Source organism: Coenobita brevimanus, chromosome 71, assembly GCF_032717465.1.
Source record: "Coenobita brevimanus isolate Jiangsu-jjx chromosome 71, ASM3271746v2, whole genome shotgun sequence".
Classification (NCBI taxonomy): domain Eukaryota; kingdom Metazoa; phylum Arthropoda; class Malacostraca; order Decapoda; family Coenobitidae; genus Coenobita; species Coenobita brevimanus.
Window position 1 is genome coordinate 56,944,152 of NC_137024.1, and position 14,445 is coordinate 56,958,596.

The 14,445-nt window shown below is 41.6% G+C and overlaps 1 protein-coding gene across 2 annotated transcripts in view; it reads left to right on the forward strand.

Annotated features, from left to right (window-relative positions):
* The window catches only part of LOC145406690 (tyrosine-protein phosphatase non-receptor type 11-like), an 88,430-nt gene that overhangs the window by 55,429 nt on the left and 18,556 nt on the right, over window positions 1-14,445 (forward strand). Inside the window, exons 1-3 of one of the 2 annotated variants that reach the window (XM_080277790.1) lie at window positions 9,492-9,640; window positions 11,060-11,182; window positions 12,411-12,605. In XM_080277790.1, the coding sequence (XP_080133916.1) occupies window positions 9,492-9,640; window positions 11,060-11,182; window positions 12,411-12,605 (467 nt within the window). Of the gene's footprint in view, window positions 1-9,491; window positions 9,641-11,059; window positions 11,183-12,410; window positions 12,606-14,445 lie in introns of those variants that run through there. The other variant, XM_080277791.1, reaches the window with a different exon arrangement.

Here is a 14,445-nt window from a genome sequence, read left to right on the forward strand (position 1 = left end):
CCACCTCTTCCCTCCATCTCATTGTCTCTTCATCCACCATACTCTCCCCATCCGTTTCCTTCCTCTCTTTTCCCCTCTCTCTTTCTCCTTTTCCTCCATTCTCTACTTCGTCTCCTTTGTTTTTATTCCGTCCTTCATATTTTTTTCTTCCTCCCGCTCATCCTCCATATACTTCATTTTTTCTTCTTTTGCTGTCATATGGTGTTTCTTCCATATTTTCTTCCCCTCAGCATTTACAGTCCATCACCACCATTGCCGTCACAGCACATCACTATCACCTTAACACCACACCATAACCACCGCACAGCATCACTTCAGTATGTGTGTGTGTGTGTGTGTGTGTGTGTGTGTGTGTGTGTGTGTGTGTCTGTGTCTGTGTCTGTGTGTGTGTGTGCATGCGCGCGCCCGTTCACCCCGACAATTAGGGTGGCCTCAACACAACACTACGACGCCCCACAAATGAAAAACCAACATCACTGACGCGGCTATTCATCAGAGACGCAATACCACCGACCCTACATCAAAACTGCAGAGGTTAAACACGATAGCTCAGCCCAACACCAGCCATCTCTTACGCACATAGTTTTACACACACACACACACTAATAGGTAGGTTTGTAGGTAGATGGATAGATAGATAGATTAACAGATAGATACAGTATATTTGAAACATGCCGATGCAGGACATTACAGTATATATACACACACCTGCATATACTGTACACATATTCTTCATCTGCACATAGGCGTTTGCATACGTGAATATAGCATAGTGCAGTACGGTAAGGGTTCTCTGCAGTGTATCATGTCTGTCCGCAGTGATGTGAGTGCTACATACTGCAATGGTAGGTTGTGGTGCTTGTGTTGTGGTGTTAAGGTGTGGTGATGTGTTGTGGTGGTTATGGTGTGGTGTTAAGGTGTGGTGATGTGTTATGGTGGTTATGGTGTGGTTTTAAGGTTTGGTGATGTGTTGTTGTGGTTATGGTGTGATGTTAAGGTGCTGGTGATGTGATGGTTTTGGTGGTGGTTGTGTTGTGTTGCTGATGAGTAGTTGTCCTGATGTATTGTGATGGTTATGGTGGTAGTTGTGTTTTGCAGGTGCTGTTGATGTGTCCTTGTGGTTATGGTGGTGGGTATGGTGTGGTGTGATGGTTTTGCAGGTGTTGTTGATGTGTTGTGGTGGTTATGGTGGTGGGTATGGTGTGGTGTGAAGGTTTTGTAGTGTTATGTAATTATGGTGATGGTTGTGCTGTGGCTGTAGTCGTCTGGGTGTGTGGTGCTTATGTATAAATAATAATATGTGGCGTACTTTTCTCTCCCTCTTATTATTCCCTTCACCATGCTTCTCTCCTCCCCTCCTCTCCCCACCCTGATGTGTTCTCTCAATTCTCCCCACTCACCCACACACTGACATTCCCATTGGTCTTCACACTGTCCCACCTCTACACTCCCATCTCCCTTTCTTTCATTTCTCTCCAGAGCCCCTTTCTCATGTTCTCCTACGCGTACCCTGCCTGCCATCTTTCCTCCCCACCCTGTTCAGTTCTCGTTCTTCTCGCCACTCACACAGACACGAACATTCCCACCAGTTTTCATGCTGTCTCATTTCAGTCCCTTCTCCCGTTCTTTGATGTCTCTCACCATAACCCTAATAGTATCTCCCTTCCTCCTCCTCCTGTTTGTTTTTCTTCCCTATTCATAATTCCTTTCATCTCTTTTTTTTCTCGTTTGTATTTGTGTTCTGCCAACTCTTGTTCAAGCTCTTGTTTGTATATATTTTTTACTCGTGCGCTGTTCTTCGCTGCCTAAACGTACCTTCATCCTGATCTCCGCTTCGGTCATATATTTTCTCCCGAACCCTCTTCAGTTTCTTGTGTCGTTTTCTTCCTCTTATATTTAGTTTTGTCATTCAGGAATTAAACGCAAGCCCAGTAGATGACAGACACGAGGTTTATGTGTTGCAGCACACCTTCAGATTTGTCTTACTCTCTCTTAATGTTGTATCCTCCTTAAGTCTATCTTCATACAAAATCGCTCATCCTGTTCTGTAATTTTTTCTCTTGTGGCATTTCTTTGTATGGGGTTGTTAGTAGGAAGAAAATAAGTTTGATCAGAAGTATACTGTAGGCGATGAAGAAAACGAGTGATAGTGTATAGTTTGTATGGGTCTGTCTCTCGCTCCCCCCTTGCAGCAGAATCCAGCCCCTCCCCCCCTCCAGCGGAATCCAGTCCGCCCCCCCTTCCCTTCCCCCCCACGCACAAACTCTTCTCATCCTTCCTAACTCGTGACGGGATGATGGGGGTATAAATGAAATTGGAGGGGAGATGGAGGGTCGCTGGGGACATCACGGCTTCCATATAACTCATTTCTGTATTTTTCCATCTTTATCTCATTCTTTAGTTCAGCAAGTGGTAGAGGGAGAGCCGGAGGATCGCACAGGACATTACAATTTTCAGTCATTACAGTTTGAGATTATTGCATCTTTATTTTTACATTTATCATTCTTTAGTTAAGGAAATGGTAAGAGAGGGAGATGGAGGGTCGCTAAGGCCATTACGACTTCCATACATCCCGTTTTGTTATGAGAAGTATTTAAAAAATCTTATCCACGTCTTTATGCCAGGAGAAATAAAAAAATAAAATAAATAAAAGGCGGGTCCTGATTATCTGCCATAGTGGGGTAATTTACAAGCTAGTCCTGGCAGGTATTCCGCAGCCTTTTAATCGATGGCTGTAGAAGGGAGGAAGGTGTAGGAGTAGTGAGGTCTATTTACTTATCCACGTCACTCCATAGCCGCAGCATCGCACCTCTGCTACTGCTCCTGCTGAGAGTGGGGATGCTGGTGTTGTTGCTGACTTCTGCGTCCTGTTCCTTTTTCTCCTCTTGTTATCTGGTGAAGTAAAAACATCAGTGTAGCTAACATGGCTGAAATGCTTGAGGATGCTGGTGCTTGCTTCTCTCGTCGGTGTTAAGTTTGTTTCATCTGGTGAAGGAAAAGCATCAGAGTGTCTGTGATGCTCAGGGGTGCTGATGTTTCTATAGGTGTTGGTGTTGTCCCTCAGTATTTTATCTGGTGAAGGAAAAACGCAATTGTTTATGATGCTTTTAGATGATTTTGCTGCCTGTGGTTATTGTTGCTCGCTTTATCTCTGGTGATCGACAAACTTTAGAGTGTCTTTTAGGTATTTTTTATTGGGAACTGTTTTGACCCTCATTTCTTACTGTATATTATTTAAAAAGCTACGGGATTCCCATATCGTACACCACCTTCACCTTGCCTGCAGCAGAGAGAAAATATTTAGGGTACCTGTTAAGGGTAAATAAAATATAAGATTTGGTGTGGAATTTTAGTTGTATAATCGTACTGTAGAATTCGAAGTACAGCGTTGTAGCTGTGTTTTATCGTCTCTGCACTTCCTTTTAGTTAATAGAAGAAGCAAGAGGAATTTAGGCGTATCCGATTTTTGTCTCCTGAAGCCATGTGTTGTAATTATAGCCTAGGGAAGTTTAAGCTGAAATCCACAAGGAAATAAGGGCGTCAGATTGAAAGTGAATATTTCCCTTAACTTCGTAGTATAGACCACAGAAATTTAAGGTAAAAATCATGTGGAAGTGAGGGCTTCTTAGTAAAAATTCAATATATCCCATCTTTTCAAAATTTAGATTAGTCAAGATTTACCTAAAGAAATGCGGACCAGTTAAGATAATTTTGATGAGATAGAAATGTTGGTAATCTCGGACGTGCGGTAATTGCTGACGATAAGACGATAAATAACCAAAGCTCTACTCAGGCTGATAACCGCGTGTATTTTATGTTAGCTGGTCCTAAATACGTCCCTCGGGTAATGAACTCGTTTATAAAGTAAGGGGGCAGGGCGAAGGGAGATCATATCTGTTATTGGGGATGACGTGCGGCAGGGAAATGGGAGAATATTATTTTAAAAAGCGGCATTGGCAAGTTGATAGTTTTGTCGGCTATTATTCTCTTATTACACTCCTGTTATACTCTTACTTATCCATATGTACTCCTGTTGTCGCCTAGTATGTCCATCCTCTTCGCATACTTTTTCACTCTAGTCGTGGTCATACCCGATGGAGGGTGAGTGAGGCAGTGAAGTCAGGTTTAACCCCTTCAATCCCATACGTATTTTTTCGTTTTCTTTTTCGTTTTGTTTTTTTTAACTCATTTTTTCATTTTCTTTATTTTTCTTATTTTTATTTTATTGTACCGGGTATTCATTTTTTCATTTTCATTTTTTCAATTTACTCTTCATTTTTTCATTTTACTCTTCATTTTTTCATTTTACTCTTCATTTTTTCATTTAATTGCTGTTTTTTGACAACTTTATTCAGGTTAGGGGAGACATACTACATTAAAAGGGTTCATGAAGGCTGTATCTAACCTTTACAGTGTGAGAAATCTATACTGAGGTGAGTACAATCGTCTGTAGATGGAAAGAAAAAAGTATCATCGAACAGAATGGGTTAAGGTGGCGGCGGTGCTCTCTCTCTCTCTCTCTCTCTCTCTCTCTCTCTCTCTCTCTCTCTCTCTCTCTCAGGTGTGTGTTGATGAGGGGGATTCTGGTGTGATTGAGGCAGGTGTCGGCTCGTGAGTACAGGTGTTTCTATAATTAATTCATGTATAAAGTAAGGTAGCAGGGCGATGAGAGGGTGAGAGAGGCAATGAACTCAGTTTGGGGTCGTGGTGGTTGTAGTGGTGGCAGAGTATTGTTGTCATTGTGGATGGGGGTGTTGCTGGTGTTGTCAGTACTAATGTTGGCAGTAATATAACCTTTGGACAATTAATTCATATGTAAAGTGATGTGGCGGCTTAACGGAGGGTAGACAAGGCGGTGAAATCCAGTTCGAGGTGGTGGTGGTGATGACGGAGTATTGTTATCAGTGTGGATGAGTGGAGATGGTGGTGATAGGTCAGCTTAGGATATTGAATTGAGTGATGAATTTGTAAATAGTGATGCGGCAGGGCGAAGCAATGAACACTCGATCGTATGGTGGTGACGGGGGTGTTGTTATCGTGTGTGTGTGTGTGTGTGTGTGTGTGTGTGTGTGTGTGTGTGTTACTCGTATTCGCAATTTGAGTCCTAATTCTATAGGGGTTGGCCTGAAAGAGAGAAGGGTAAGAGTGAGCGAGAGGGGGTGGGGTGGGTTGCGGTGGGTCAACTTAATATATATAATGGAGGTGATGGACGGGCGCCAGTAAATGTGATTGCTGTGTGTGGGGCAGAGAGACAGGTCCCTGGGGCTGGGGGCAGTGCAGGGTAATACCGTAGCCGGGGACTTGTATTAAGAAAAGACCGTAACCAAATTATAGGCAAAATCCGTCTCCGTGACAATTAGCTATTATAATATTTTAGTCTGTTATTTCTGCAGACCTTCTACTTCTTCTACAGGCCCTGTACTCCTTCTACAGACACTCTACTCCCTCTACATGCCCTCTACTCCTTCTACAGGCCCTCTACTCCATCTACAGGCCCTCTACTCCTTCTACAGGCCTTCAGCTCTCTCTGCAGGCCCTCTACTGCTTCTGTAGGCTCTCTGCTCCTTCTGCTCATTCTCTACTCCTTCTACAGGTCATCTTCTCCTTCTGCCGACCCTCTACTCCTTCTACAGGCCCTCTACTCCTTCTACAGGCCCTCTACTCTTTCTACAGACACTTTACTCCTTCTGCAGGCCCTCCTACAGGCCCTCTACATCTTCTACAGACTTTCTACTCCTTCTGCAGCCCTCTACTCCTAATATTTTCACTCTTAATCTTCTGCACGAACTGTTATTGTTAACTTCTTCATTACGTTGACAGCATTTTTTCCCATATTTTTTCTTTTCTCTGTCACTACCAGTCGATTTTATTCACCCCTCATGAACAGCACAAAACTCACAATTTCATCTGTACTGTAATTTTTATATTTCGTTTTTGCAAGAGCCTCACTGCTGTTGCTAAATCCCACTGCTGTTGAGTGTGTGTGTGTGTGTGTGTGTGTGTGTGTGTGTGTGTGTGTGTGTGTGTGTGTGTGTGTGTGTGTGTGTGTGAGAGAGAGAGAGAGAGAGAGATTCGTCACTTATCACTTCTCAGGAAGATGGAATTTGACGCCTTTCCCGTCACGTCCTCATCTTTCTATAATTTTTTGTAATATCCTCTTTTTCAAACCATTAAATTTTCCTCATAATCTTTTCTTAATTTTCTTCATCCGTTTTATATATTATCGGATTTTTTCTCCTCTTCGTGTTGATTTTTTTTTTTTTATAGTATCCTCTTTTCAAATCATTAAATTTTTCCTAACCTCCTCTCATATTATTTTTTCCATATTCTCATCGTTTTATTGTTTTCGTCATCCTCTTTTCATATTACCGATATTTTTTCCTGTCATGGTACTTCTTGCTCCCCCCCTCCTCTCTCTCTCTCTCTCTCTCTCTCTCTCTCTCTCTCTCACACACACACACACACACACACAGGCAAACGATTGGTTTTATTTTATCACCTTCGTTAATGTCTGTAAATAATGTCTGCCACTCATTTTCCTTCGTACGTATTGAATCAGGATATGAATTCGTATAAAACAGATACAAATGGCAGGGAGTGAGTGACAAAGACAGTTTTTTCATCGAAGTTCCCTAATACCTTTTCCTTGGCGATTTATATTCCTTACAACTGCTCTCTTGTATGTTGTTTTTATCGTGTAAACAGAAACATGGAGGCAAAAAAAGGCAAAAATAATACACAAGGGATTATTAATGAGCTGTATGCAAAAATAAGTCGGTAAGGAGAAGGTGTTAGGGAGCATCCTTAACCCACGTGAATACTGGTCCCTGTGTTTAATCGCGTGGGTGACTCAGGGACAAGATTGTGCAACAGGAAGTAGGCTCTGTGGACGGGATCTATAGGGCTCTTTCTACTCTACTTCCTCCCCAGTGGAACCCTCTGTCCCATTGCCTAATACCCTTATCTCCCCACATCCTTGCCATTTCCTCCCTTTTTACCATCCCTGTGCTTTGATGTCTCCCCTCACCCTTACCATTTCCTCCCTCAGATCTCTTCCATCACCCTTACCATTTCCTCCCTTAGGTCTCTCTCCTCACCCTTACCATTTCCTCCCTCAGATCTCCTCCATCACCCTTACCATTTCCTCCCTTAGGTCTCTCCCTCACCCTTACCATTTCCTCCCTTAGATCTCTCCCTTCACCCTTAACATTTCTCCCTTCTTTGCCATTATTGTGCTTAGGTCTTGTTCCGCGGTGCTTTGTCAAATTAAACTCCTCATTTTAATAACGCGAAAAATTTACCATCTCTCCATCTTGAATAATGAGTTGTAACAAGAGATTAACAGTAAAAATGGGTGATATACTCTGTTCACTTTAACTTGACCCAAAACTGCCATGTGTCATCTTGAAATTGAGATTTAACGAGATAAATACTAGAATATGATGCTAGTCACGAAGAAGTTCAGTGGAAAGGATGTAGAACCGTAGCATTTTTTTTTTTTTTTTTTTTTACACTGATCTACGTGAAATAAACTGGAAAAGAACAAAAATCTGGGCCAAGTTAAGGTGAAAGAATGATGCTATGATCAGTACTTAATCATTTACTTCCTTTACATTAACTTAGTTGCTTAATTATGTATAAAGACAGTTATATTCTTCGTAATAATCTCTCCGCGTATCATTTTTTTTTTTTTTTTTTCACCGTTTTGAGAGAGAGAGAGAGAGGAGGTTATTGTTTAAGGAAGGAAAGAGGAAACCTTTTTAACATACTTGGTACCATTATACCTTGTTACTTCATTATTAAGTTCGCTCTAACTCATTTACTCTCCTTGGAACGTCCGAGTGAGTCATACGTTCGTATTCTCGTCGGTTATGTAAGCTCCCTAACACCTTTTCGTAACCGATTTGTTGTGCCCATTAAATCTTACTGTCCTGTGTTATATAAATCCTCCTAACGTCGTCATGCTCTGCATAAATGACGTACAAAAGAATATTATCCATCCATATCCATAAATAAATCGCTGAGGAAGAGGTGTTACGGCGCCTCCTTACTCAGCGAGAATATGGACCACACTGTGTAAGAAAAATGATCGCTTGAGAGATTTTGTAGCATGACGGTATATGGCTTGTTTCAGTAGGGGTAGCATCTCTGGTGAAGCAGTAAAAGAAAAAAAATTCATTTATGTTTTAGGATGAACGTTTATCTGCCCCTGGGTTGGGGGGATGTTTTTGAGATTTTATTCCTCATATGGCTTGTGTTTCAGTAGGCATATCATCTCTGTAAAGAAAAAAAAAATCTATGTGCAAAAGAAAATGACTTGGTTCCTCGAAAACTTGTAACTGAATATATTTGAACGAGGAACTGCAGAGAGCATCCTGTGATTCATTTGCCACGAAGTATAAATTGTGAAAAAAATATGGATTACTTGTTGCTTGGAAAATTTACAAGTGAACGAGTAGCAGCAGAAAACATCCTGTGAATGAGTAGCTTGTGAATCAGTGGCTTGTGAATCGGCCACGCAATCAAGATGTCTCTGATAAGAACACGGCGGTCGTGGTGACTCGTTAGTGGTGTGGTGCGTTTCTCCCTTCCTGCACCACCCTCAGTCAAACCACTCAACCTGGACCACTTTACTCCATTTACTCAAGCTTAGCCTAAATTTACCATCTCTCCCTAGTGAATACAGAGAGATTAACGGTAGAATTATGATGCCGGTCACGAAGAAGTGCTATAGAAAGGATGGAGAACTGTAGCATTGTCTTCTTCTGGCACTGAATTTAGTGAAATAAGTTGCAAAGGACGAAAAATCGGGCCAAGTCAAGGTGAAAACGGTATAGTTCTCTGTGGCCTTGTGGTGTGCCGTGAATGAGATGCTTCAGTGGTACATTTCCTCGTCTGCGCCTCTGTCAGTCGAACCACTTCATAACCTGGACCATTAAGTTCACTGTGGCCTTGTAGTGACCCTTGAATGACATAACCTACTCTAGTGCCCTAGCTTTCCACGTGCAGCAGTTCCTTGTTCTATTTCCACGTGCGGCAGTTCCTCGCATTTTATCCACGTGCAAACATTCCCCGCACTTTATTCCACGTTCAGCAATTCCTCGTTCTCTTGTCCACGTGCAGCAGTTCCTTGTCTCTCTCCACACGTGCAACAATTCCTTGCTGTCTTTCCACGTGCAGTAGTTCCACGCCCTCTTTCCTTGTGCAGCAGACCCAAGCTTTAGATCGCCACAAGACAACACAGCCTCTCTTCCTCAAGCCATTCATCCCTCTGTCTGCCAAATAGTCCCATACCTCACGCATTCACGAGGCAGAGGGACATTTAGATTAGTCCCCCTCAAGTTAAAATACCTCTACGTGAATAAGTCTGATCTAAAGCTCAGCCCTCCACCAATGTTTTAGTGCCATGAGGGTGTGGTGGGGTGGTGGAGGGTAGGCTGGCGGTGGTGAAGGAGGGTGGACGAGGAGGGGTGAGTTGATCCAGGATGGTGATGAGCCAGAATAAGATGTTGAACCGGCTGTGCACGCTGTATCACAAGGTGGTCGGTGGTGTGGGCAGCATCTCAGACCACGGACACCACCCGCCTCACCACTCCAGCAGAAGATCGCTCGAGGCAGTTGCAGTCAAGTTGAAGGGCAGGTAAGTAAGGCACCATACGGTATGCAAACTAACTTATCTGCGTGGAGGTGTAATGAAGGACATTCTCTCTCTCTCTCTCTCTCTCTCTCTCTCTATATATATATATATATATATATATATATATATATATATATATATATAAATATATGATCATCATCATTTGCCATATATATATATATATATATATATATATATATATATATATATATATGGCAAATGATGATGATCATATATATATATATATATATATATATATATATATACTGTATATATTTATTTATTTACTTATTTGATATGTGCATATTGTATGCATATTTCATTTCAGGGTAGAGCAGTAGCATCAGAGGTTTGACAGAATTGAGGATTTTTCTTCTTGATCATTATTTTATAAAAATTATCATTAATATTTATTCACATAGCATGTAGTAAGCAGCTTCATCTCCAAAATATGCAAAGTTTCTGCATGTCAGTCAGTTATGAGGTTAATACTGGAGCCTTTAAAAACATTTCTTTTTATATACAGTACTTTATCAGTATTGTGTGGGATACTATAATGCCCTCATAAAAAAATTTCCATTTCTGAAGTGTTCCTTCAGGCACTGACATCTTTTGCCTTCACAACCTTTGTATCACTCCCACATCTCCCACTCACGTCTGCATATTCTTCCTCACTCTTTACTCCCTCATCTTCTCCCTTTGACTCCCACTTCCCCCTTTGACTTACTCTCCTCCCTTTGACTCCCACTCCCCATTTGACTCCCACTCTCCCCTTTTGACTCCCAATCCCTCTTTCGATGCCCACTGCCCCTTTGTTGCCACTCTCACTGCCCCTTTGACTCCCTCTGCCTCTTTGACTCCCAATCCCCCTTTAATACCTACTCCTCACTTTGACTCCCACTCCCCCTTTAATACCTACTCCTCACTTTGACTCCCACTCCCCCTTTAATACCTACTCCTCACTTTGACTCCCACTCCTCCGTTTTGATTGCTTCTTCCCCCTGTGACATGCACTACCCATTCAACTGCCTTTCCTCCCTCTAACTCTCACTGCCACTTTGACTCCCATTTCCCCTTTAATTCCCTCTCCTTCCTTTGACTCATTCCCCTTTTTGACATCCATTCCCCCCCGTTGACTTCACCTCCCCATTTGACTCCCACTCCCTCTTTAACTCCCACTGCCTCTCTGAATCCTGCAATAGCATTTCCCTCTGATTCTCTTTTTCTCTCCATCTCTCTCTAATGCCTCTTGTCTTTCCCAAACCAGAGACATTTCATCTCCTGTCTTCTCCCAGACTTTCCAGCTGCTGTTCCTCTTTTTCTCTCTGTTCATTCTTCTCTGTATGCAATCATTGTCTCCCTGTATCCTGTTTCCTTTTTGTTTTTCTCTGTTCATGGCTGATATAGAGTTGCCTTCCACAGATGGTTCCACCCGAATGTGTCGGGTTTGGAGGCGGAGGTCCTGCTGAAGGAGCGCGGTATCGAAGGCTCCTTCCTCGCCAGGCCCTCCAAGTCCAACCCAGGCGACTTCACACTTTCTGTAAGGTAAGGGCTTGATCTTTTTCATGATTACTACCAGCAGTGTAAATTCATGAACTTGAAATTAGTGAGAACAGAATGAGAAAGATACAGTACTCATACCTAAGTGATCATTGGGGATTACTGCTAATCCCTTCATTATGAAAGGTCTCTAAAGTTAAATAAAATTGTCATACAGGAGCACATACTGTATGTGATAAAAAAGACTTCTTTGTATTGAAGATGTTAACTCCTTTACCCTGACAGGCCTGTCCTAAACATTAGTTATAATAAATAAAGGCTCATAGATAGGACCAACCACTGATTCCAACCCACTTGATTAAAACTGACAAAGAAGATCTAGCAAGGTTTTGATATATCTTACATGACTGTAGGTGTCCACCATAACTGGGCAGAGATTTTTATCTCAGTCTCAGGGGTCTCTCAGACAGTAAATTAAGTAGTCTGGTTGTAATTATAATTTTTAAAAAATACTGGGATTGAATGCATTAAACCCTCTCAAAAATTGTTTTCCTACCTACGAGCTGCAAAGATACTGTTTTCCTGTTTATTTATTGTGGCTTCAGCAGACTGATTCTCAAAAATGTTTGCTGTTTGCACAGTAATATTCTTTTCAGTTCATATTGTGAAATTAGTCAAGATTCATACACAGGTTCTCTTACACATAGGGTGTTTGAAACCAAACTGCAGCATAAGCAAGAGGACTGTAACTTATGTACTTTGGCATTTGGATTTTCAACCCGTACCAGAGAGAATATTTGGTATTTATTGAAATAATTGGTGAACAGTACATTTACCAAGGGAGAGTCTAATTTATTTTGTAGGGAGAGGGGTCTGTACACATGGCAGTTGTGTAGCTGAAAAGGGAAGGGTTCAGGAGGGAGTGTGTACATCCCAGGCTGGAAACATTTGGAAGTACAGTACAGTACTCACATCTGCATTTTTGTAATATATATCTACAGCATATAACAGTGCACTTGAAAGATTAGATGCAAACTTGGATTATGATATCATATTCTTTATATGATAATTTTGAGGGATGTTGGCAGGGAAAGTTTATTATTTTCATTTTTATTTATTTAATTATTATTTCTATATTTATTTATATAGTCTGTGGGCATAGGCCAAACAGGATGTTCTGTAAAGCCCTAATCTGTGTGCATACATCCTATCATGCTCCCTGTACTCGTACCCTCCTCACTGTGCCACTGTCAATGTACTAATTCATTTTCAGACGAAATGGGGAAGTGACCCACATAAAGATCCAGAACATGGGTGACTTCTATGATCTGTATGGCGGTGAGAAGTTTGCCACACTTGCAGAGCTGGTACAGTACTATATGGAGAACCAGGGGCAGCTGAGGGAGAAGAATGGTGAGGTCATTGAGCTCAAGTTCCCACTCAATTGTGCTGACCCCACTACAGAAAGGTAAACTCTACCCTTAACACTGTTTATGATTGTAAAAGTAATGTTAACCCTTTGGTGTTTATGGGTGTGGTGCAAATTTCATGCACTCATTACCATTTGACACAGGCTGCGTCTGCGTACATTTCAACCACTCATTACCATTTGACACTGGTTGCGTCGAAAGAAATGGACCCTGTTTTTTTTGGTTGTGGAATGATTTTGCGCCCATTTCTGGGCAAGGACAAAGCACAGATGCGTTCCCATGTTTCACTTCGCTGCACTCAACCCACCCAGCATCACCCCATTACCCCAGTCAGTGTGCTACGAGCCTTGCTCGAGTGTATTATAATTTCCTTTCGCTTTCCGTAAAATCGGCCCCAGTTGATCTACAGTAATTCTTTATACACCAAAATGTAGCCAAATAAATTTTCTTTAACTTTTTCTCAATAAAACATTTACCATAAAAATTATATTCTGCAAGAAAAAACTGAAATAAAAGAAAAAACTAAAAGCATAATTTACTTTTGGCTGATTTTTTTTTTTTTTTTTATAACACCATAAGCAAGTACAGTACACTAATTTAGGATTACAGGGAAAAAAAAAAGATTATCGAAGCATGAATAAGGGTGTGAGGATAAATCATTTATGAACTATTGAGTGCGTGGGAATAACGCAGTGACGGGGGGGGGGGGTCTCGGTGTGTAGCCTTGGGTGCCCAGGACTGTATCCCAAGTACTCACTCGTGGTTGGACGCAGCCTGCGTTGATTGGTAACAAGAGGGTTAATGATGATATTATTATTATTATTATTATTATTATTATCATTATAATTATTACTATTATTATTATAATCCCTTTTTGGGATTAGGGCGTCGGGCTATAGATAGATACAGTAGATAGATTATTATTATGATCATTATTACATATTATTATTATTATTATTATTATTATTATTACTTGTGGTAGGTGGGGGTGCTCACCATCCACTCATTCGATGTACTGTAGTGCTGCTCTCAGGTGTCATCCTTTTCCTCTCCTCCATCCTTCATTCCTTCCATCCTCTTCTGTCATTCTTTCCTCGTCCTTCTGCCGACGGTTGACTTTACACTCCCTTTTCTATCTTTCTTTCCTTCATGCTTTCCTCTTCCTTCTGCCTCTGGGTGACTCTGCACTGAGTGACAAGCCAAATGGTTTCCTGTACACCTGGAAACCATTTACTACGTTGGGTGGTAACCATATAACCAAATTTTGGCGCCTGGTGGTTTAGAGGGTAATTATGACACTCCAATCGGATTGAGCTGGCGAAGGTTTATATCCAGTGGGTGGTTGGGGTTTAATTCTCATGTAATGCCACTCGGGGATGAGTGAGGTTGGTCACTCTCATCTTAAATGTCAGGACCAACTTGCCTAGCCCGGGGTTCCTACGCTTCTCATGGGACAGCATAGGATTAAATGATGAATGAATGAAAATGAGTGAATTATTATTATTATTACACAAATAATGGAGAGAGGGATGGCATTGGTATTGAATGGTGATGGATGGAACATCTCAGATTTGTTGTATGCTGGTGATGGAGTACTGCTTGCAAGTACTGGACAAGAACTGGGTAGGCTAGCGCAGAGCTTTGCTGATGTGTGTGTGCTGTGCCATGAGAGTAAATGTAGAAAGGAGTAAAGTGATGGTTATTGAGAGAGAAGGTGACTCTCAGTGCAATGTAACAGTGAATGGAGAGAGACTGGAGTTCGTGAGAGTTCAATTACCTGGGTACAGTGGTAGAAAAGAGAGGAAAATGTGCAAAAGAAGTTGAAAGTAGAGTGACACAAGGAAGAAAAGTAGCTGGTGCAATGAAGGCCTTGATAAG